The following is a 24,794-nucleotide window of genomic DNA, read 5'->3' on the forward strand; positions in this document are numbered from 1 at the left end:
AGGACCAGCTAATGACACACATTGCCAGAACTGAACCCAAATCTCTGGCCAAAATGGCTATATCACCTGCACTGCACCATCTCTCGTGATTACCCTACAGCTGGTGGGGATCCCATCACTTCTGGCAGAGGATATCCTTTTCATGCCCAAATCAAGGATTGCCACATGGTAACGTGATTCCCAGGCACTGAATGCCTTGGGAAATTTGGATCCTCTGACTCTTGCCTCTACAGCGGGCTCTGCTCAGCCTGGCAGTTGCCTCTGTCCTGCTGCAAGAACTGGATATCAAGAGCAATACCTTGCCCTTGTTCGTGCATGATTTCCCTCCCCACCCTTCTCACTTCATCTGAAATGATAATTCCTCTGACCAGGAAAGTAATGACCCTGATATTTTATTTCAAATGTCATTTTTGCAAAGGCATTAATCAGCTTAGTATGAGACTGGATTACATTTTAATTTTAATAGTGCTAAATTCTTGCTGTTTTTAAAATACATTTTCCTGCTCTTTAAATTTCAGCAGGGCAGTATCTCACTTCATTAGACTGTACCTTGCTGTAATCTCTCCATTGTGGAAATTTGACAGACAACAGCCATTATTAAGCCTCACCCGTGCACATTTACTTTAGTTCCATTGTCTGTATTAGGGATAATAGATGAGATTGGGCAGACGGAATCCCAGAGCGGTTTTATCTTCCATCGGGATGTGTGGAGACAATAGTTTCAAAGGCAGAGAGGAAGAATTAAATGACAAGTTCTTATTTGTAGTCAAATGGAGATTGAGATATATACCTGTCATTTGGGCTTCTGAGAATGTGCCACTAATTGTAAAGCAATTATTACAATTTCTTCAGTTGTGGGCTGCAGTTTTCACAAAATGTCTCCATAGCTTATATCTGTAATTAGCAGCTCCTTTTTCCTGAGGAGCTTTGCATACTTCAAAATCCTTGCATGCTTACACTACATTTCTTCCACCTTTTGAGATGCTTTTTACTTAAAATCAATTACAAGTAAGGTGTTTATTCAAAGCTCCAAACAGAATTAAAATCAAATTTAAAGGTCACACCATGAAATGGACTCTTTCCCACCCTTTCCATCTGTTATTTTATTACCAGGTTTGATTACAGCAATCAGCACAGTGCATTGCACCCATTGTACAAGTTTAGCATCAGCATTTCTTGCCTCCTTCTCAACACCTCCTTTTTCAGAAGGAAAATGTGAGCGAACTCCTATTTTTTGCTAATACCTCATTTCTTGGGCCTTGGCTGACAATAAGAGCCTTTTTTCCATTCAACATAGTAAGTTTTCTGGGCATAATAAGTGGTAATTTACATACAATATCTTACAATTTCACATATGTACACTATTTAACATAGGTACACATCCCAGTGTCATCCTACGTTATACATTACACCTGCATATACATTATACATACGTGTACATATCTACATAGTTACTTTTTTTCAGAGACATGATTTGGTTACAAGTAAGTAAAATGACAATGGAGCCAGATGTAGAAATAAGCAGAGCTGACATTTTCTCTCTTCAGAGTTGGACAGGGTTGTCTGGAGAAGGCATATTCATCAGTGACCCCAATCTCCTCTGCTCAAATCTCCTGTGCATTTCTGAAAATCCTGTCCTTCAGTAGGTTCATTGTCCAGATGCTTAGTGCTTCACAGAATTGGGTTGTATCCATCAAACAGTACTCAGAGCCTAGCTTCAGGCACTGTTTCTCAAAACATTGGTTGGATCTTGCAACTGGAAGTTAGACAATGCTCATGGAGTCTCTTGTAATCCAGGGGAAATGAAGGGTGAAATATATGGTCAATCTACACTTCAAATATTCATTCTACCCCCATGTCTAGCCACTCTCCTCTTCATAACCAGAAAAATACAACTCCTAATGCTGCCTGAAGAAGTCTCAGCTTTATTTGTATCTATGTGTTTCCATCTGTTGTTTTAATGAATAATAAGTGTAAGTGGTGTCTAAGTTTGAGTATGGATTTTTTTTTTGCTTTAATGGAAAAACACCCTCTTGATGGTTTTATAGGCTGTATAATTGTGTCTGGTAGAAACAGACATCAATCTCTATCAGTTATGTACACATGCAAATAAAATAACAGTAAGGTATCCTCTCCAAAAGATGCTTATTAGACATTTAACTACAGGCAATGTTCAAACGAAGATGACAGATCTAAAGGACATCTTTGTCATAACTTCTAAGGGAACAGGAGGTGTCATAAAAACAAATGGCAAAGTAAAGCACTAGGACTTCCTGGTTTTTGTATGCAAGGAGGCATTATTCATTGACAGCACTCACTTTTTGGCTGTTATAATGCAGGGGAGCTTTAATAGCATTATAAGGCAGGGGAGAAACCTGCTTTCTTCCACCTAAACTGATTCAGAGGATGCATTTGAACAACTTGCTGTTAACTAAGACAAAATCGGATTCCCAGTGGGTGACCTGCTCAGAAATCATAACCATGCCCCACACATGTGCTAGCTGAGCAAGTTAAGCCCCTTGGCAGCTTATGAGGTAGGGAAATCTTACCGCTCCTCACTTTCTAGATGGAGGAGATGAGGCACTGAGAGGTTAAATGGCACATGCCATGGGCAATGCAGGAAGACTGGCAAAACAGGAGGGCACAGGAACCAAGTTTCCCACTCCCTGTGCTCTCTGGTGACTTCATGGCGCAGTTCTGCTGCCTTTTCCCAGCAGAAGTCCCTTTGCTGCACTGTCCTGCTGCCAGCTGGGGCACTGGTTCCTATTTTGCACTCAGAACTGCTAATGCTGAAGAATGCACTGCTGTGTCCAAACTTTAACCTCTCAAAAAAAGGAGTGGTCTATTTCTTTAATATTTTTTGCATCTTGTAGTAATCTCCACTTGTCAATGTGAGAAGTAGCAAGGTTTCAGCTCCAGAAGTGATGGGTGGTAAGTGCACTGACTGCTGTAGGCTGGGGTACACACAAGTAGCAGGCTGGGGTACAGCACAATCCATGCCCTCAGACACTTCCATGTCCTTCCATGGCTCCTCTTCTTGCCAGCAATTTCAGGTATGTATTTTCTCACTTTGTGACCAGACAGAACCCCATTTATGTCAGTTATTAACAGGGCTGACAAAAAGGGAACATGGTTGTTAATTTTAGTTTCTCTCATTAGTTTCATTTTCAGTAAATCAGTGCCACCATCAGCTTGACTTAGGCAGTAATATTTGAGGGAAAACCCGGGTTTTGTTGACAGTCAACAATGTTGTTGACAATTCTCTGCCACTTTTTACATCCCTTGAGATTTAGGATGTAAGAATAACTGCTAGGGTGAGCAAAAAATTTCACATGCTGACAAATAGTTATGGCTGCATTGGTATTTTTGTTTGCTTTTTCTTTATTCTAACCTCAGTCCTGGCTCTTCACATTTCAAATTCTGCCCGTACTGCTCAGTTTCAGCATGGTAAACAAATATTTTGATGTACATAATCTCCAACACAGCCAAAAAGTCCTTCTGTTTTCTAAAACTAAGGAGCACACAAACCTGAGCATTGTTGTCTTGTTCCTATAATATTTCTACATTTGGGTTTTGCAGTCAGCATTGTTAGCAAAGGAAGGGGAGATATCGCAGGATGAGAAAAGAACTGCCAAGCACATAAGCTTGTTACAATGCTTTGCAACAGTTTCAGAGGCCTTACATCGACCTTGGACCCCACAATATTATCCTTGGCCATTTAATCTCTGCCATACCTCTGTTTCTGCAGAGAGAGGTTCTGGCAGACACATCTCCCTTTTGATCCCAAATGCCTGAACGCATTCAGAAGAAGGACATTGTGTTGACTGGGAGAGGCACATGGGCATGTACAGTTTGTCTGTGGGCTGCACTTTCCTCACAGGAAAACCTTTGAAAGCCATGTGTGCTGCTCTCAACACTGTTTTCTGTTTCTTGGGAGGGAATGCAAAGGTCCAAGTCCTAGGGGCACTGCCCATTCACCATGTGTGTGAATGCTACAGATCAGTTCCCCTTCTCGTTTTAGAGAGTAGGTGCTACCTACTGTGCTCCATTGATATGGAGAACATGTGCCTAAACCTCCCCGCTTTCATTACCCAGGTACCCTGGGAGCCATCTTCTGTGAGTCTGTGGGCTTCTTAGCTCTCCTTCATCATCGCTCCTTACTTATAATCTTATCACTGACACAAACATACCACCTGCACTCTGTAACCAGTCCAGCTGACCTTGGACAGTCAACTGCCCTAATAGTGTTGATGAAGGTCCTATCCAGAGAAAGTAGAATTTGGACCCTGAAAGGAGGCATTCTTCATAAAACAATTGAAAAAACTACGATGCTAATATGCCAAAGAAAAATAAAATAATTTGCTCAAAAGCAGAGATTTTAAAAGGAAAGGTTCATTCAGTTCCCTTACAGGAGATGCACTGTCCAGACCTCCCATTGCAATTTGCATTTATCTAATTCCTTACAGCTCACATGAGCACTGTTTCTAGTTGTCCATTGTACAGCAGGCACCACCAGCATGGCCAGCACCTTTTGGGTGTAAGGGTGAGAAATGGGTTTCAAGTATGAGAAATGGCATGTGTCTTAAAGCAAACAGGAGCTGGGGTGTGGGTTGAAAATCAACCAGCACAGCAGGTTCCTCCATGATGCCTGTGCATGGAGTTGCCTACTGGAGTCCTCCCCTTTGCCCTTCGAAGAAGCAATAAAAGAAACAGTTTTCTGGCTTTGCATCCAGATTTGACTGAAAAAGTACCAACAAAAGAGAGTTTTGTAAATGTGTTCTGAATCAGTCACTGCTGTGCCAGCATGCTTAGCTAAAGACAGACCAATATATCAAATTAAAAAATATGTAGGTGCCTGGGAATATTAATCTTGAGTATTTATCAATTGCATGAGTGTTCTGGATGATGCGCAAGCCCACATGACCCTTCAGGCCTCTCTTCCTTGATGAATTAGATTCATTGCTCATAGCCAAATGCACAACTATCTTTTCTTGTTTTTCTTCTTCTGGTACCATCTGGTTTCTTGTATATCCTGCCAGGCTGTTGGCATCAGATTCACTGCAGTTTCCATCCAGCATCATAGTTTTCGAGTGAGGTATTCCACACGAACATGAAAACTAGAAGCATAAACAAGAAATACGGTTGAACACTGGAAGAACACATGAGCAACAGAAATTATGGCTTTCTATTAACAGACAGCTTGTAAACAGTTGAGCTTGAAATTTTAGTTGAGATGTTTTTTCTCTTTGAACAAAAAAGTCACTTTGGATTTTTGCTTGTGTTCCAGAAGTAAGAAATAGGGTTTAGCTCCACTGCTTGGACAAGCAAATTCAGAAAAGATAAAAAAAATTGCTTAGCAGACATTTAATCAAAGCAAAAAGTTTTCTTAGCTATCTCTTGTTCAGCCTTCCTGTCTTGAGATCCCCTATTTTTCAGTCCTGATGTTTATAAATATTCAAGGACAAGATGCAGTTTTATCTGTAGAAATGGCTTATCCAGTATATGTTATGGAAAAAAAAGGCCCAAGTTCTGGTTTCACAGATACACGTTTTCTTTGTAAATCTGATTTTAAACCAAGGAGATGACCTGCTAAAAGCCTAATGTAAAATCCCCACTGTGTTGAAGTTAATGTCAAAACTTGCGTTGACTTTAGCAGCATACATCCCACAAGTTTTTTAGACTGCAGGTAGAATTTTGAATGGCAAATGCCATCTTCTACTATTCAAAATCTGAAGTTTTCCTGTTCCAGCAATATGGATGATGTATTTGTACGCAATAAAAATGGACTCCCGAACCTTTCTGCTAGGAGATCCTGCCTCTGATTCCCCATAGACCAATTTCCTTACCCAGTAATACTTTGCACCCAATTCCCTCCTCCACCAACTTTGAACTATGGTTTTTCCAAAGACTTGTTTTCAAGGATGTGTTCAGCTAAAATAATTAAATATATATATGTAGAAATTTATATATCAGAAGATATAAATATGTATATATTTATCAATATGGAATATTCAGGGTGCCACTGAAAAACTCTGTCAATATAAAGACCAGATCAGCCACAAGGGAAAAAAGGAATAAATGGATGAAAAGAAGCTTTTCTCACCCTCTTCTGGAGTTTCCTCTCCTTCCGCTCTTGCACCGTCGTCAGGTAATTCACAGCTGCATATTCCAACACCGAGAGGAAGACAAACACAAAACTGACCCACAGGTAAATGTCCACGGCTTTGATGTAGGAAACACGAGGCATGGAAGCATTCACCCCAGTGATGATCGTGGACATGGTCAGCACAGTGGTTATCCCTGGACAGAACCAAGAGAAATAAATGTTATTGACTGATACAGTATGTAAGGCTTTTCGTCTCTAGAAAAGAACCCCAGAAATTATGGTTTACATGATGATCTAAAATATATTCAATATCAAATAAATATGTGTAATGTATCTCTTTTGCCAATGCAGAACTGTTCCACTGCCTACACTTCTGTGCTCATGATGGGTTGAGTTTTGAGGAGCAATGATTTCTCTAGGAACAGCATTTAACTCTCCCCTTAATCTCCAGGGTTTATGAGACAGTGTTGTTAAAACACATTTTTAACACACCTAACCCTAAGGTCAGGTCTGCTAAGACCAGTGGTGACAGGACCCCTGTTTCCCAGCTGTACCATTCTGTGTTACAGGTACTGCCAGGAAGAAAATTAGTATTGACTTTTGGTCACAGCTAAAGAGGACTTGATCTAAATCACTGATCTTAAAAGGAACAGGCAATAAGGATAAAATATTTTGTATGAAGCCATGCAAAAGAAAAGTGTTATGCTTTTACCTCTAGAAATATTTGTCTACAGTTGAAGCTGTGGAAATCAAAACATTTTGAATAACCACCATGGTATTATATAGATAAATGTGTGCGTGTGCATGTGTATGTGTTTATAATTAAATATATGTGTTTATATATGTGTGAGTATGTATATATCTTCACACATGTGTATGTGTATATATATTTAGACAGGTATACATATAATCCTACAAAATAATATATCTTTTGGATTGTCATGGAGAGAAGAATATTGACACATTCCCAAAGCCACTTAAACAGAGAAAACAGAGTCAAAAAGCATTCATAGCTACTTCAACCACTTCAAAACAGTGACTGCTGTGAACACAGCTAATGTTGTTCACTTTTTATCAGGATACAATTTTTTTTTAAAAAAATTGAAACCAAACACATTTCTTTCAGTGGAGCAGACTTCCAGCTCCCTCTTCTCATCTGTTTGCTCTAGTGCATAGCTCTCTAAGTGAAATGAACTTACGAGCTGGAATACTGTGCTTATGCTTTCAGTATTGGAAGCCTTACATATTAATATTCAGAGAGTTTTCCTACTATATTTTTGCCTTCCTTTAACCTGTGCATGGAGTGATAAACAAATCAGCTCTTTTTTATGTTCAGCTGAAAGAATTTCCTCCAGTCCTGACATGGACAAAGCTCTGACTGTTGGGTTTTAGATATCCAGAGAGGCAGATTGGTGTGTGCAGGATTTCAAACAGCTTCTTCTTTGCTTTTCCACTCCTTCAAATGAGAGACCTCACTACCCCAGACACATTGGGTTCTCAGTGCAGGACACCCTTGGGAAAGGAGAAACCCAACATCTGCCTCACCTCAGGGTTAGTGGCCTCTCATCCTCAGGCACTGTAGATGAGAGAGGAAAGCTATGTTCCTTTCACTGCCCCGCTGCTTGTCTGAGGCCTGGAGTTACTGAGATGCCTGAGTTTCCCCAGGGGCACACCAGATGGAACAACATGTTTGAAGGCCAGGCTGGATGTGGCTTTGAGCAACCTTGTCTACTGGAAAGTGTTCCTGCCCATGGCAGGGTGGTTGGGATTATGTATCTTTAAGATCCCTTCAAACCCAAACCATTCTATGATTTCATAATTCTGTGATACCAAAGTACACAGGTGCTGATAGGGCTAGATCCCTTGCTGATGCCTTTCTTTCCCAATTTTGTTAAGATGTGCCACATTGCCACCCTCCAGGCAGTCTGGAGAAAACCACTGGCCACAGCATCGGTGTTGGCTGGTTGGGAAGACACATAGTTGGGCTGGGATATTCACTGTGGCAGCTGGGACATGGCAGGATCCTGCTCTTGAAAGGCATTCATGAAAATTGTAACAGAAGCCTTTAAAGCCCTGTAGGTGCCTGAACTCCTGTGAAACTCTACTGTCACCAATGGGAATGTGTGTCTTAGAACTGCAGGGTGGGACAACAGGGAAAAACTCTCAATTCATCAACTCATAAATACTGAAACTTCTCTGCTCAACTGTAGTTTTAAGACCATAGCCCTTTCTGTCCTGAGCAAAGTGTAGGTCAGGAAGACTGCTTAATGAGGAAGGACTTAAGACAAACTGCAAGTTTTACATTACATTAATCATCAGGTAAAACCACCATTTGATTGCCCAGTCCTGCCAAAACTTTTGCGTTCAAAGATTTTCACACAGTCGTGGCTTTTTGCAATTGTTCTCACCCAAAGAGACCCTGGCAGGAACTGCTCGGTGATCAATCCAGAAGGACACCCAGGACAACATGACCATGAGGGTGGCAGGGAAGTAAGTTTGGAGCAAGAAGAAGAAGATGTGTCGACGTAAAGTGAAGTTAATGTAGAGTCGATTGTACCAACCTTTGAGAGAGAAGGAAACCCAGAATCAGTGGAAAGAGCCTTGAAAGTAGGCACAGAGAGGTAAGATCCTTCTTTTGCTCTTTTAATTCTAAAGAGTAGTGAAAAAAAGAAACTGAGCTTACAAAACATGTATTGTCCAGACCTTGGAGACTACATTTCAGCAACATAATCCCAAGAGCCCTCTCACAGGCAGTTAATACAGCATTAGTTTTAGCAGTAGTATTAAATCAGAAAACATCAATACCTGTGCTACTGTAGAAAGCCAGTCTTGATGTAGTGTGGAATTTCTGTATCAAAAACTGAGACAAAGAAATCTTTTCATCAGTTTTCAGAGATTCATTCCCATTTTTCCAGTACAGCATCAGATCTTCATCAGTGTAAGCATCTTAGGGAAAGAAGAAACATGATGTGAAGTGACTTTAGCTTGGAGGTTTGACAAAAGCTAACAGATGCAGTCTTTGGCATGAACTAATGCCACAAATAACTTTGCTAACAGCACTGAGTTAAAAAGATCGCATGATATAATATATCATGACAAAAATAAAAATTTAGGTCATCCTGATTCAAGGAAACACATCCTCTTTTTACTCTACACTGATGGAATGACAGCTAGAATGGCACTCTTCTGAACATCACAGATGAAAATTAATTGACAAGGTATTGCTAACTGATAAGAATAGATCAGGAAATAATCATGGGTAACACACTCGAATTCAGAGGAAGGAGGAAACGCAGACACCTCAAACACAGACACTATCTTATAATGATAAAAGCAAAAAGGATAGGATCTGAAGCAAAAGTCTAGAAATATTTTAAAAGTATATATGAAAAACAGAATTTGTTATCACACTAGGTATCAGGAATGGGGAATGAGAAATAGGTTATCAAGATGGTCAGGGGCTGGAGCACACAGCATAAGAGGCTGGGGGAACAGGGTTCGTTCAGCTGGAAGAAGAGCAGTCTGTGGTGGGGTCCAGATGCTGCCCTGTTGAGGGTCATAGAGAAGATGGCAGCAAGCTTTTCTCAGACTCTTCATCAAGATAGAGAATGAAAGGACAAGAGGCAAAGGATGCAAGTCACAGCAAAGGGTTGTTTCCAAGGAGGTAAAAGTAAATTTTTCAGGATGAGGGCTGTCAAATATTTGAACAAGTTGCACAGAAAAGTTGTGGAGCCTGCTTTACCTTGTTCAAAACCCAACTGGACACAGCCCTGAGCAACCCACCATAAAGATCTCCCTGCTCTCAACAGGGAGCAGCTGACCTCAAGGAGCAGCTGACCTCAACATCAATGTCAATTACCCTGTGATTCTGCTGTTTGTAGAGGAATGTTTCAGTTAAACAGCTGGGAGCACCTCAAAACAACTAGATGTTAGTCTACACTGGAGAAAGTTTACAGAACAGCCACGAAAATTTTACTGTTCACATTAAGTTCTCCACAGAACAAATCCTTCCCAAAGAAGCTTAGCCCAGGTCACAGTGTTTGCAGGATCAGGATTATGTCATAGGATGTTTTCCTTGCAAATTCCCCTGTCTAGCAGCATAAGGACTAGACATACAACACTGTTGAGTCAGTAGAAAGTCTTTTAGTAACTCTGGTGAACTATCTTTTCAGGCCCTGAAACAAAAAGTATTCTGAAATGTATCCAGTGCAACGCTTGTGCAGCCAGCCATGAAGCACGTCTAGCAAGAAACACAGATACAACATACAGCTTTCCAGCTCCAGAGAACATGTCTGAGAGTCCAGGGGGAAGCAGCTGAAGTCCATGTTGCACATTGCTGTCACTGTGACCCTAGAAGTTGAAAATGAGAAGAAAAGTTGGTTTCTATGAGGAGCAATCAAGCAGAATGTTATTGCAGATAATTATTCCGCAGTTTTAAAGCCAGAAATTATGCATGATGTTAGCATAAAATCCCCAGGAAAATTACCAGTTATCCAAGTTCAAACGAGCTGGATTATACACAGAAACTCCAAAGGAAGATGTAATTTCAATATCTACCAAGGAACTAAAGCACTATCTTGAACATTACAGTTATACTAATGTCAGTACAGTCAGTCTACTGTATTTTACAGCCAAGTATTTACCTACAAAGCAACAACATAAAATAACTTCACCATTTACATTTGAAGTTTCTCTTACGTACAGCTCAATTAAGGTTTCCTCATTTTCCCCATTGTTCACTTCCCTCCATAGTCACCCCAAGAATGATCCAAGTCTGAGAACATGACCATTCTTATTGCAAGCCACAGAATTGCTCCACTACATATATTTTTAAAGAAAAAACAGTTTCTTTCTGTTCTCAATAAAATTATTTTAATCTGAGGGGTGTATTCCTGGGCCAGGGGACGTAAAATGGATGCAGCTTATTTTCAAGAAGTGAGATTTGCCTCTGTTAAGTTTAAGTCTAAGCTAAAGAGCTGCAGCAATCACAGCTCCAGTCTTTAAATTAGTCCAGTTGTGCACATTGTTACATAAGAAATTTTCCAGTGGGTCAGTGAACTTTCTCTTGCAGACGGATTTGCAGTGGAGCTCTCAATTTAGTAGGCTCAAATCAGCTGTGACTCATCGTTTCAGAAGCCAACTTACGTTAGCTGTGACCATTTCCTAGATTTATTGCAGACGTTGATAAAGAACTTTTCTTCTGTTGCAGGGATTTAGATGCAAATCCTACCCTGATCTACACACTCATCACCCTTGAAAAGCTCACACTCTTCATTTTGACCATAAAACTAGAGCAAATTTTTGCCTTATGTGCAAAATTTAAAGAATATTTTTGGGGATGTGCTCCAGAAGGTCTATTGAGGCAATGACCTCCCCTAATTGTGTGTAGCATTTAAGCATTGTGTAACTCAGTCTCATTATTTTCTTTCTTTCTGTTATTTTCTTTCCTCAGCATCACCTGAACTATGGCACAACCTGTGGTCAATAACAATTCATTAGCCAATGACAGCACAGAAAATCAGCTCATCAGTAACATATTCCTCAATTAGAGTGAAGTGTTTAGGTGCCCATGAAAGCCCAAGGCTGAAATGAGGAATGAAATGTGTCTCAGCCCAGTATCAACCCCTTGCAGATATCTCAAGACATCTGAGGGTATTTCCAGTATGACCAGACACCCATGTTTTGTCAGCCAGATCTCATTCTGTGTCCTAAACACTACCAGGCCCAAATGCCATGAAGATTCTCATTCTTCTTTGTTTTATGTATCAAATTATCCATTTAACTCTTGTGCAGTCAGCTGTGGTTAACTCACAGTTTTCTCTCTTGTGGATAACATTAAAAATTCACATCACCTCCTTGACAGACCACAGAAAATTTTGAAAGTAAATACTCTGCATGTGTGCAAATGAGCAGACCTGAACAGAACCAATGTTTGCCATTAAAAATACTTGTTCATTCATTCTAGTTGTTGAGCACTGCTAATAAGTGGATTGCTCCTGGCTTTAGAACATGAGAACTGTGGGGTGTGAGCAATGGAATCAGATACTCGGTTACACAGAGCAACAGCTGTCAGGAAGGTCCCTACCCTCCTGCTGCTCTTCTCCCCTCAGTACTGACCCAATCTTTCATCTAACCTCATTCTTTATTTTTCTTTCTGCTTCTTGTCTCTCCAGCTATATGGCACCTTCATCCTCATCCAGTTCCAAAAAAATACACAGTGTCTTTAGGTGCTTAGTTTAGGTGTGGGTAATCAGATCTCCCATTCAATAAATGGATTTATTAAATGGGTTCATAACAGGGAAAGTGTTCTTAAGTGTTAGATCAAGTTGGGACTTTCATCGTTAAATCAGGCAAAATGAAGTAGCCATATGATGCATTTCTTTCTTACACACACACATATATTTCTTTGTGATTTTACAAATTTGTCCAGGGCTTTTAAAATAAATTCAGTAGAAATGTATTTAGACCATGAAACTTTGCTTTAGAGTGAACTTTAGAACCCCCTAGTTCTGTGGGATATTGTCTTACTTGGGACAATATTGTCCTACTTGGGACAGTATTGCCCACTATGCTTATTCTTCAAAGAGAAAGAGTATCCTGAATAAAACTTTATAGAAAATCTTTCCTAGTTTTTGAGAATCATTTTGCCATATCTGAAGTGAGTAAGTTCCAGAAAGATCCTAGAACAGAAATCCTTGGCTAGAAAACATTCCAAGGTCTCTGTACACTGAGAGTATGTTTTCTGCCCTGGGGAAATATCCTTTTGTTTGGGCTCTTCAGCTTTTCTCCTCTGGAAGTGTATTTTTCTCCACTTTTCTTTTTGCCGCCTTCTGAGGTAAATGAAATCTGCTGGGATGGTGATGTGAGCAGCCGTAAAGGTGGCCTGGTTAGAAGGGGAAACTACTGAGCAGAAAAGCTGCCTTCTGAAAAATATTGACAGAGAAAGGCCTGCCAGCCTGGCAGGCAGACATATCCTTGAGAAGCACAGCTGGCCTCTTTGAAATGCAGACAGGGTACCTAGAAACTGGAGACATCCTGGAATACCATCAACAACTGCAAAAAGAAAGGGATTTAAAAGGCAATTTATTGTCTGGAAAATAAAAATTTTTCTGAAAGAATAGAAAACTTCATTATCTATTATTCATCATAGGTGAAAAATAGAAATTACCAGCAACTATCGGCTGCTCAAAGTGATAGTGTCCTACACCCTCTTATATCTCTGGATATAAGAAGGACATGACTTTTACCCAAAATGAAGCCTTATTCTCTGAGAACTTTCCATGCTGCATGTACTTTTTCATTCCTAAACAGGTTGAATTCACTGTATGAACTTTCTACCAGCTTTTGGACTCTCACTGGGGGTGGCTGGCTGACTCCAGACCCTATGACTCAGAGCATCTCTGAAGTGCCACTCTGTCTGTTGTCTCATTGGATCCCTCTGGGCCCACTTTGGAGGCTGTTTCAGTTTGTCCTTCATTCATAGGATGATTTGGTTCACCTGATGATGGAATCACTTGATATCATTATTATGCATTCATACAAGCAGTCTATCCTAAGTGTACCTGCTGGTATACTGCTGAAGAGTTGCTCCACTAATAATAAGTAACCAGTGAAAGCATATACCTAGTTAGTTATATCTGTTATTGGCTGTTGCCACATGATTTATGGACACTAAATTACTGATTGCTAACAGTAATTTGAAATAGCTTGATATGTATATTAATATTCACTTTATTCATCATAGGTAGTGGTGATTTTGTGGTAGTTTACTTGCTAGCGGTGATTTTTGTGGTATTTTTGGTAATCTGTAATAAGGTAGAGAAGTTTAGAGGATTAAGCCTCCATGTCCTTGTGTATTACAGAATTCTGCAAACCCACCGTCACGATCTGCGTACACCCACAGGATGGGTAACCCTCCAGGTCATGACAGACGTGCCTCAGGATTCTTCCAGCCAACAAATCTACTAGAAAACCTGACTGCCTTTAATACTGCCATTTTAGCATCAATAAATTTAAACCTTTACATCAACACAAAAACACCACCACAACAACAAAAAAAACATTTCTAGACAAACAGGAAGAAAAATAGGATAATTATAGAGGTCACCATCTGGTATATCAGCAGCTTCCAGTTTAATCACAGACTGACCCTGGGATGAACATTCCTGTTTGACTAAGCCCTCCACTGACTGCAAAGAGTTGAGGGCATGCTTCCCCTGGGGAGGAGGTTATCCTGTTACTCCCCAAAGCATGGGTTCTTTTAGTTTCCTGCAAAGCATTTTGCACCGCACTTTCTGGAAACAGGGCTCTGCATCTGCAGTGTGAGTAGCAGGATTGGCAGTAGCAGTCCTAGTGATCACCAAAGTAAAGCCAGGACTAAAATTGACAGCAAAGCCCCAGGGGATGCTCGGGAGCAGCAGGGCTGCACTGTTACCTCATGCTGTAGAGGACATGACCATCAGGGAACACTCGCAGCATGATGTTGTCTGTGGTGGTATCATGAATGAAGGACCTCTTGGAATGCACAAAGAAGACATCAGGGACCCAGATCTTCTTCACCAACCTGCCGTCAAAAGTCATGCTCTTGTTGTTGGTGCTGGGAAAGGAGAGACGCTCATCCTTCCAGTAGTGCCTTAAGTATAAGGTCATAGTGAAATCCTTCACAAAAAATGAAGAGAACCAGAGAGAGGTCTGTCAGTGCTGCACTCTACAACTGGGACACACCAGAAAGAAAACTCACTCCTACCGGGTAGATAAAATCTCTCCACTCTCAACTCCCGATTCTTTCCTAGGCCAATGATCTCTGTGAATAGATTTTTCTGAAAAAATAATTTCAGCCAAAACAAAGCATAAACAACCAATGAATGTATTACAGTACGCAGTAATGTTCAGTCACAAAAGGGATATAAATATGCCCCAAGAGAAGCAATGCCCCAGGGAAACAATTCTTCAACCCTGGCAAAATTATCTTGCAGGACTACAGTATCAATATCATGATCTAGAGGAAAAATTGTGAAAGTTAGCTTAATGATGAGGCTAAACATTAAGTAATTTATCCCCAAAAGAACTAAATTGTTGCAAACAGCAACCAAGTGACTACCATAAAAGTGTATAAATAAAGTTCCCTTTTTAAGCTTGTTGAGAGGGCAGGAGCTTCAGTCACATAATAGAAAACATCTGTTTGTTGATTCCAACCTGGCAGCTGTTGCTTTCAGAGCTGAATCTACTCTCTCATTCTGAGATCAAATACACTTCTTTTCTTTATATTCACAATTAAATGAGGGGTTATGGTAGCTGCCAAGCCTGAAGAGGCAACAACACAGGCCAGGACCTCTTTCTAGCTGCGCAGCAACCGCTTTCTAAAAACAAAACCAAACAGTCGGTTTGGTGTAAAACGGTAACAAACAATCTCCCCTGACTCTCCACTTCAAAGGGCTGTCTGGTAATAGCCTTGCATTGCCAATAGGTTTTTCATTAGTTTGCAAAGAAGGCTCTAGTGCCAGTCCTCATCTTGCTGCCCTGTATGGGACAGAGCTGGCCAGACACCTCCCTCTCTGACCGTGGCAGAGACCTGCCAGGGAGACACTTCTGCTCATCCACCTGCAGGTCCCCATCTTAGGCTGGTCCCAGGCTCCACTGCCACTCCTCCCGGGGATGCTGCCAGCTTCTGTTCCCTACTGGCCACTGGCCACCTTCCCCTTACAACTACAGTCACAAAGAAATACTTCCAGCAACTGCTGCTACTGACAGGTTTAGGTTGCAACCTGATTGGACAAGTCACCCTCAGGGGAGGGACATCAAGCTCATCGGCTTGACTAGAGCTGGGAAAAAGGAAATAAAGGAAGAGGTACAACTGTTGCTTTCTTAGGAGTCAGTGCAAGTTACAGCAGAAGTCAAAAAAGGGGTAAAAAAGAGCCTGGATATTCAGGGTCACCATTCCCTTGACCATGACATGAGATGGAGGGACATGGGGCTCCAGGTGAGGAGGACCATTGTTGTAGTTTAACCCCAGCAAGCATCTAGGTACCACACGGACACTTGCTCACTCCTCCTTCCCCCAGTCCCCAGCCAACGGGATGGGGAAGAGAATCAGAAAAAGTTGGGTTGAGATAAGAACAGTTTAATAATTGAAATAAAGTAAATAATAATAGTAAGATTAATGAAAAGGGTCATAAAAAGAGAGAAGGACAAAACTCCAGAAAACACAAGTGATGCACAATACAGTTACTGACCAATTCCCAGCCTGTCCCCCAGCAGCAATCAGCCCTCCCAGCCAACTCCTGCCAATTTATATACTGGGCATGACCTTCTATGGTGTGGAATATCTCTTTGACTGGTTCAGGTCAGCTGTCCTGGCCATGTCCCTTCCTGTCTTTCCATGCTCCTCCTCACTGGCAGAGCATGAGACACTGAAAAGTCCTTGACTTAGGGTAAGCACTACTTAGCCACAACCAAAACACTGTGTTATCAGTATTATTCTCATACTAAATCCAAAACACAGCACTGTACCAGCTACTAAGAAGAAAATTAGCTCTATCCCAGCCAAAACCAGGACATCCAGGCAGCTGGAGGTTGCGGCTGCAAAATGCCTCTGGGCAGCTCCATCATCAGAGCACAGGGGAACAGGGAACAATGTGACATCGACCACAGTAAGGCTTACAGCCTCCACAGAGGAGGTGGAAGAGACTGCCCGTAGGGACAACATGGGAAGGGTCACACCACATTCCAGGTCACCCCTTTCCCTGTCCTACCAGGCAGGAGCTTCTCTCTCATCCTCACCCCCTTTCTCTCTCCAAACAGGCCAACACAATGGTCAACTCCCCTCTCTCTCCAATGGTCAACACATAGCACACCAAATGCTACAAACACAATGTCAAAGTGACAGCTAAGTATAAAATCTAAATAAAGGAAGTTTTTCATGGCATGAGTCAAATGAGGCAGTTAGTTGACAGCTTGTTCCTTTCTGACCAGCACACATGCTATTTACAAGCAAAAAAAAGGGGGTTATTTCAGCACTCACAAGTAGGAAAATCCTTTAGGAAACAAGTTTTTACAAGAAACTGAGAGAAGGATAGTACCTGCCAGAGGCACAGCAAATGAGCATACACAAGTACCTCGATTTTGACAGCACATTTCATGTTTGTGCTGTGCTCCAGGCAGCCCCAAGCGCGTGCCCTGTCAATGTACACAGTAGCAGCCCATCCATGCCGACCAGACAGGCACCAATTTTAAACCCTCGTGCTTTAAACATCTCCTGGCTGCTCTCACTGACATGCACTGTCTTGCAGATATGATGGGTTGCGGCTCCTGACACTTCTGTCTGGTGCTTCTTTGGAGCATCAGGTGCCTGCTCAAGCAGTGAGCATGTAAAGACTGCCCAGCTGACAGCACCTGATTTCTGGGCCCACTAACCCTTCGGAGCAGTTTGAAATAAGCCCTGCCTGCAGCCTTGCCCTGCCTGCAACTGGCAGCCAAGGAGGGCACCCTGCTGCAGGCACAGGCAGCCCCGGTCCCCTGGCCATGCTAACAGCTTACTGCCCGCTCTCCTCTCTGCAAACACCCATGCCAGGACAGTCTGTTGGAGAAACAAACCCATGAAATTCAGACTGACCTGAGAGACCATTCTTCCACCCCAAATACATATCAGAAACTGCTGTAGAAAGTGCTTGTCATGTGCTGGGAAAATAGGACTGCTATCAACAGCCAAGGGAGAGAACTGACCTCAAAGCTTTCTGATAGGCAACACTTTTGTCGAAATCAGATGCTCCTGATAGAAATCATTGTGAATTATTTACTAATTAGGTCTCTTTGCTGCTCTGACATTATCTTGATATACTAGAGCCCCAGTTCTCCTTGTGGCGGCAATTTCCTATGCTGACACCTCCCTCCTACACACCTCATTGCATGCATACCCCCAAACCCACTCTTTCAATATCCAGGCAGCCAAGCTCCCTTGTTTAATCCTAGAACACAGAATAGTTTGTGTTGGAAGGGATCTTTAAAGTCATCTACTCCAACCCCTCCAAAGTGGGATGAAGATGTAATTGCACCACAGTAAAAACCACTCAAGCTAAAGCTCTTCCTTTGTGTTTTGTCTAGACCAGAGAAGATAACCAAGAACAGGGAGGAAAAGGCAGAAGGAGGAAGGAACTAAGAAGCTTCCTCTTCTCCTCTATGTTCCTCTTTGCACTTTCCTTTCCAGTGTTTTTATTCCATTTCCTACAGCAAAGAACAGAACAAAACAAAACCAACAACAACAAAGCCGACCAAAAAAACCAAAACCAAACAAAAACAACAACAACAAAAAACAAACCCACCCAAAACTAAACCAAAAAATACACAAACCCCCAAACAAACAGACAACACTCCCCCCCAAATGTATATGAATATTCATGTGAACTCAATGTTTCCCTAAGGAAGAAAACTCCTGCAGTAAGCACAGCTTATGTGAACTTCACCTTATACCTTCAAACCTTCATACGCAGCTGTTTATATTTTTCACTGTGATAGATCTTTCATAGCACTGATTATTCTCCCATTCAAGGTCGTTTTTTCCTTCATGCTTTTAATCTTTATCTGTAGATACAGAGATAAGCCTTTGATCACCTGGTTTTATCAAGTCTTTGCTTCTGAATATGAGCCTCTGAATTTCACAGATGCTGCCATTACTTTGATCTGACCAATAATTTGAAACCCACAGGTTTCAGGTGGGAACGACATTTTATGACTGGAAGTAATTGAGGCTTAGAAGAGGATTACGTACCATGTCAACTTCAGAAATACTGTCCAAGCTTTCAACTTGCACATCCACCCCAACAGGAATTGCAGGGCCTGAAAGAGAAGGAGATTTAGATATCCAAATAACTGGTCTTTCATATCGTCTGCATTTAATTAGCACTATAAAGTGCAAAACATTTCTGAACTTATGTTACACATTTCTGTCAATGGCTCTTCATGAGGGGGCTGGGGTAAGAGTCAGTGAATAACCCTGTAAGGCCCCTTTTGAAACATCGATTATCTTCTCCTTGGCATATACTGAAATGTTGACACTCTGCCCAGCTAATCCGGAGTTTGGATGAAACATTTGCATACATTTTTAAAAACTGAGCCATCCCTTCTTAAATTTTAGGCTTTTATGAACAAATTTAGCCCCAAGAAGAGGGGACTGAGATGAAGAAATGGCAAGCAACGAACACTTCCTTGAAGGTTTCTCATTTTTTACCAAAAAGACAAGCTATATTAATCTCTCAAGAGCCCATCACCATTCATATGACTCACTGATGATGTTACTAGTTTTCCACAGCACTTTCAAAATTAGCAACCAAAGAATTCACGAAGAGTAAATAAGCAGAAAATGTCCCATAACAAATGCACACTCTTCCATTATTAGAAACCTTGTATCAAAACTTCACTGTAGGCTGCTGCTCATTAATGATCAGGACCTGGTGAGGTTACTCGTCACCATAGTGTGCCCTCATGCAGCTTTTTCCCATTTCTTGTGGTACATGCCTACAGAGATGTGCACACCAAGCACAATCCACCAGGGCAGGTTAACAGGAACTGCTGAGGAACAGTCCAGGTGGATCCACTGCCACCTTGTGCTGTCAGTGTGTGGCACTCAGGGCTCACACCGATGAGCTGATCCAGCCTATCTCCAGCTTAGGCACTGCCAGTGAGACAGACCCTGCCAAAGGAAACAGAAGCTCTGCAGACACGTCTGGGACTTGCGCAACAGAAACGAATTTTTCCAAGGACCATAGTGGCCTCCATGACAATTTGTGAAGATTTGTGAAGTTTTTCAGCACCCAGATTTTCAATCTGATTAGCAGTCAGATGGTATGTAAGAGGCACCACAGTCACTTTGTAAACTCAGACCCACACATAGCAGGGCTGGCTGCGTGCATGTATTTAGCTAGAGTAGCATCTTCCTTGAGACCACAACCAAGGTCTGAACACACCATGAGCCTAACGAGAGAGCAGAAATAGTGTTCTGAGAAAGCAGGGCACTTTTGCAAGCTGCCATCTGTCCTGCTCCGGTACCTGCTGCAGCTTGTACACACTCTCACACATCTTCAGGGCTTTTGAACACAGCCTTAGGTTTGCCTCTAAATGGAGGAGAAAGCAGAACCAACTCAGCTTCGGTAGGGAAAGGCTAGTCACCATGTCCATGAGACAAGCTGCAACTGGCCCCAGTACAGGTTTGCTAGGGCTTTGATAAGCCAGCTTCACCAAATTACAGTAGAGCATGCTGATGGTGACACTGTCCCCCTTCTGCGGGCACACTTCCAGACTGTTGTGCCCACACCCTCCATCAGTGGTTGTGCTGGGTACAGGCATCCTGAAGGAAGCCCTGTGGGGCAGAACCAGGCTCCTCAGAACCACTAATTCCAATTTAAGTGACTGTTTCCCCAGCGATGAAGCTGAAACTTGGCTAATCCAGCACTCCTAGATGCTCATAAACACTTAACATGTCACATTCAGACACACAGCTGTGCACTTCATACTTTGAAAAAATTGCCAGCAAGAATTTGCAACTGAGAGAAAGATTTTCTATACGGCATCCCTCCTGCTCAGTAAAACATGTTTTGGTTTGGTTTTTTAAACAAGGTAGCAAAAAGCACTTTATGTATGGTGATAACAAGCATCTGTTTGTAGTCAATTTTTTAGGGTTTTTTGCCTTTTTTGCCTTTTTTTTGTTCAGATATATCAAAGTAATACATGGTGAAAAAGAGTCATACATCAAGAAGAGCTTGGGCGGTAATTCAAATACTTACCTATTTGTTTAATGCCTTTAAATACCTAATAGCTCTTCAGTGAGGTCATGTTTGTGACACTTAACTTGGGCCTCTGTTACAGCAAGCCTCAATGCTCAGAGAAAGTCTCTTCAGAAAGACTCCACAGTCCAACACAGCCCATGTCAGGGCAGGCACAAGGATGCCCCCAGCACTGCCTCTGTCTTTTACTGGAGAAAGCATGAGTCATTAATATTACTTATTGTCATATACAGCTGGGGACACTGCAGTAGTGCCCCTAGTGCTTCCAAAAAGCCACATCATGGTAGCCACAGTGCTAATGGAGAAGACATGGTCTCTGCCAGGATGGCTTCACAGCGCAATGAGGTTGTGCCAGAAGAGGATGGCAGTGGTTGGCTGTGGTACTTCCCACTGCGGCTCCCTGGTGCCGAGGGGCTGTGTGCCCAACACAAGCTGGGCAGTCCCCCACAGCTTCCAGACTGCAAGAGAGACTCTCTGTGTATGAATCCTGAATTTAGTCTTGATTCAGGAAATCAACACCCACCCAAAGTCTGTTTACTGCTGCAATTTCTATGCCTGTCTGAACAATAATCACAGATTAAAAACAAACAAATAAACAACAAACAACTAAAAACCAAACACACAAACATAAGAACACTGCCAAGTTGGCATATGTCCTGCTGTCCTATTCCTTCCCTATCCACTCTTGAAGATAAAAGACTGTGTCCATATTCTTTTCTTTGTTCGTGTTCCTGCATCAAATGCTCAATAACCAGCAAGGACATTGCAAGGACAAGATCTACGGTTCAGTCTGGAGCTGCCATGAAGCTTTATTAAACCCAAAATAAAAGGTGTTCCATGTTAAGCCAGATAGTCTGGAAAGCCCTTGAGAGAAGAGGCCCAAAGCAGTGCTAGGTGTCTGGTACATCAGTGAAACTGCTTTTACTTATTTCTTTTCTGCAGTTAATCATGAATTTGAGGGATAATAAAACAGTGATTGTAATAGAGAGAGGGAGAAATCATTTGAACACGGGACTCAAATGTTTAGATCTTAATATAGACAGTATGAAGATGAGATTGTAAAACCAACTTATCAGTGGAAATATTTACTCTGCCTTTCCTGGGCAAACTCTTACTACAATCAGCAGGAGCAATCACTGCTTTTCCCTTCTCCCTGCTCCTCATTCAGCACGTGAGGCTGAGGCAATAAGAGAGCACACAAGGGGAATGAGGGCACATTGAGACACCTAGACCTTTTGGAGGAGGCTTAGACAAAAAGCTGGGCTGAGCAGGGAAGGGTGGATGAAGGGCCAGTGGGGACAGCCCAAATGTTGCTGCCTGTGAGCTAATGACAGGAATACAGTGATCATCAAGTCCTGCTTCAGGTGATGAGCACAACTGAAGCCCTGTCTAGAAATGCTCTCTTTAAACCACAGAAACAAACCCTGGGTTTCCTTAAAGGTATCTTGGTTACAGCACATACCATTGAATTAAATGGCTGTGGATCAGGCACCAACAATGTCAAGAGATCTTTGCTCTCACTAACCCTTGGAGTCAATTAGGAACTGCTATCTTTTCAATCCTGTCCCTTGGTCAACTAAACTCTTGAACCACTGAGGCTACAGATGCTTTGCCAAATTCCGTATCAAATTCACTAGGGATGAGCAAAAAGAAAAAAACCCTTTTTACTGAGAGGGAGCAGAGCATGATGAGGGTGTGGATGTGAGGGAACAAGAATAGCTGAGATGGTATACAACACACTGAACTGGTAGACAGAACAAGTAACTTAGATTACAGCATTAAATGCAGAAAAGCCCTCATCAACCAACTTGTCCTTGTCATAAACAACGTTTTATCAAAATTCACTTTTTCTTCAGAAAAAAGAAATATAGAAGGATCATCTTAGAGAATTATAAGCAGGAAAAGACCTGAATACTGTAACACTGGAGAAATCTCAAAGCTCGAGGATGTTCACTGCTGCACAGGCAGCTAAACAGATCCATGTGAAAGCTGTGGATTTGGCTGACTAAAAGAAGCAGTAGTACTTTGCTCGAAGACTGCAGTCCAGCAAAGCTTTTCAGCTCATACTTTATAGTCTCTGAAAAGTATCAGCCAAATTCATGGAATTATTCAAATTAAACAAGTGTTTATAGATCAAGGTCTAGAGATAACTTGTATAACCTTCAACTAGAGCATTTCTTCCAGAAACAGCAAAGATGTCAACATTTATTATCCCCCATCACTGTCCACAGAAATATCTTGCAGAACACAAATCCTAATTCAGCAGGACTTATACAACCAGAAAACAAACAGTGGACTCTTAAAGCTTCATAAAAATCACAGGCTTCTGCTTACAACACAGAAATGAACACACCAATAAACAATTCCCCTTGCACCTCAGACACAGAACAGTGGCAGTTTTCAGGTAAGCTCAAGACACTCACACAATCATTAGCAAATGTGACAATATAAAAATTGAAAATGGAAAATAGAAGATTTCCCTTTTGAAGGAGGTATTTGTGTGTTAAGAGAGGATTTAAGTGACCTGAAGCACAGACCAAGGTTGATGGGAGTGCTTCTGCTTTCTCCCTTTCTTGGACAGTATCCACTAGCCCCACAATTTCTGCATGGGGTTTACATATAACATGATGGAGCATCCTTGCAGCTTCTCACTGTAAAGGTACTGCCTTCTGAAAATGAATTCACATTTGGAATCCACTCACAGACATACATCATGCCTTATTATTGTAAATTCCTGCACATCACTGTTCTAGCCTCAAATCAAACTTTGATATTGAAAAGATACTTAGTAACCAGCCTGTAAAGGTGTTTGTGGCTTCATATATCTTTATTCCTTTGTAGAGTTCACAACCTGGTGTGCAGAGAATCAGTGGCAAGAGTGCTCCCTCATTTCTTTTTCCCCTGCAGTAAATTGCTCTGTTTTGAGACCTACTCTCCAGTGAAAGCCACTGCACATTCAGTTTAGGTGCTGCACATAGAAAAGACGGTGTTCAGAATACCTTTACAAAAAAACTGCCTTGTATCTGCATTCCGTGGTTGTACAAGGAGAACAGACGGACACAAAAAGTCTCCATTTTGGGTGGGTTCTGACACAAAGAAGACTTTGTGGCTTTTTTCACCTTGTAGAAACTCCAGTTTGAATACCAAACTCTGCCCCAGGTTGAATGGGATGCCTGGCCTGGGGCTAACCTCTCCAGGAGGTTTCCACAAGTCCTGTTCAGGAATGACTTCAGAAGATGCCCAACACTAAAGTTTGTTGCACCCCAGTCTCTGCACCTAAAAACACTCACCAAGGAGTAGCGTGAAATCTTCAAAGGGTGAGTCACTTCCCAGTCAGAACTGGGCACAAACACGTTTTTTTATTTCTGAACACTGGAGCAGGTTTTGGAAGATAGGGAAGAGCGTGCTACCATGAAGATGCCTGGAGTCAGTTTTCCACCCAGCTCTGAGACTAAAGCTTTGTGACATTTCTTTATTTTTTCTCTTTGGCAGTGCTTTCAAAGGCTCATTGTTTCCTTCTGAGACAGTATCTTTGTTCGCTCATGTATCTTTGGAGGAGTGAGGCACATGTAGGCCCTGAGATAAAAATATCTACATGGGAAATTAGTAGGTTTGAGACTTCTTTACTGACAGATGTCTCGTGCACACCCAGGGGGGCTGCAAACATCCATAAAAGATCCCATGCCTGCAAGCTGCAAGACAGTTTTCAGTGTATCTTCATGTGTGTGTGTGTTCATATACATACATATTTACTTTTTAATGAATATGTGTATGAATGGGTCCTCTTAGATGTGGGCAGCTTCCAGGCAGCCATGACCAGTTCATCACCTGCCTCATGACAGCAGAGAGCTTCGTTCCTCTGCATCTCACTGACAGTTGTTCATTAGCAGTGAAGCAAGTTTTATTCTGGCCCT

At 41.9% G+C, this 24,794-nt stretch overlaps 1 protein-coding gene across 1 annotated transcript in view; it reads right to left on the reverse strand.

Moving 5' to 3' along the window:
• Positions 1-389: 389 nt before the first annotated feature.
• Positions 390-24,794, reverse strand: part of LOC113999869 (gamma-aminobutyric acid receptor subunit rho-2) — a 37,337-nt gene continuing 12,932 nt past the window's right edge. Inside the window, exons 3-9 of the mRNA XM_027743673.2 lie at positions 18,870-18,937; positions 14,541-14,764; positions 10,374-10,456; positions 8,912-9,052; positions 8,515-8,667; positions 6,104-6,300; positions 390-5,117 (exon numbers count right to left, since the gene is read on the reverse strand). Coding sequence (XP_027599474.2) covers positions 4,809-5,117; positions 6,104-6,300; positions 8,515-8,667; positions 8,912-9,052; positions 10,374-10,456; positions 14,541-14,764; positions 18,870-18,937 — 1,175 coding nt within the window. The 3' untranslated portion in view covers positions 390-4,808. The remainder of the gene's footprint in view (positions 5,118-6,103; positions 6,301-8,514; positions 8,668-8,911; positions 9,053-10,373; positions 10,457-14,540; positions 14,765-18,869; positions 18,938-24,794) is intronic.

This window comes from Pipra filicauda, unplaced genomic scaffold (genome assembly GCF_003945595.2).
Source record: "Pipra filicauda isolate LSUMZ 115617 unplaced genomic scaffold, ASM394559v2 scaffold60_size3304689_pilon, whole genome shotgun sequence".
Lineage (NCBI taxonomy): Eukaryota > Metazoa > Chordata > Aves > Passeriformes > Pipridae > Pipra > Pipra filicauda.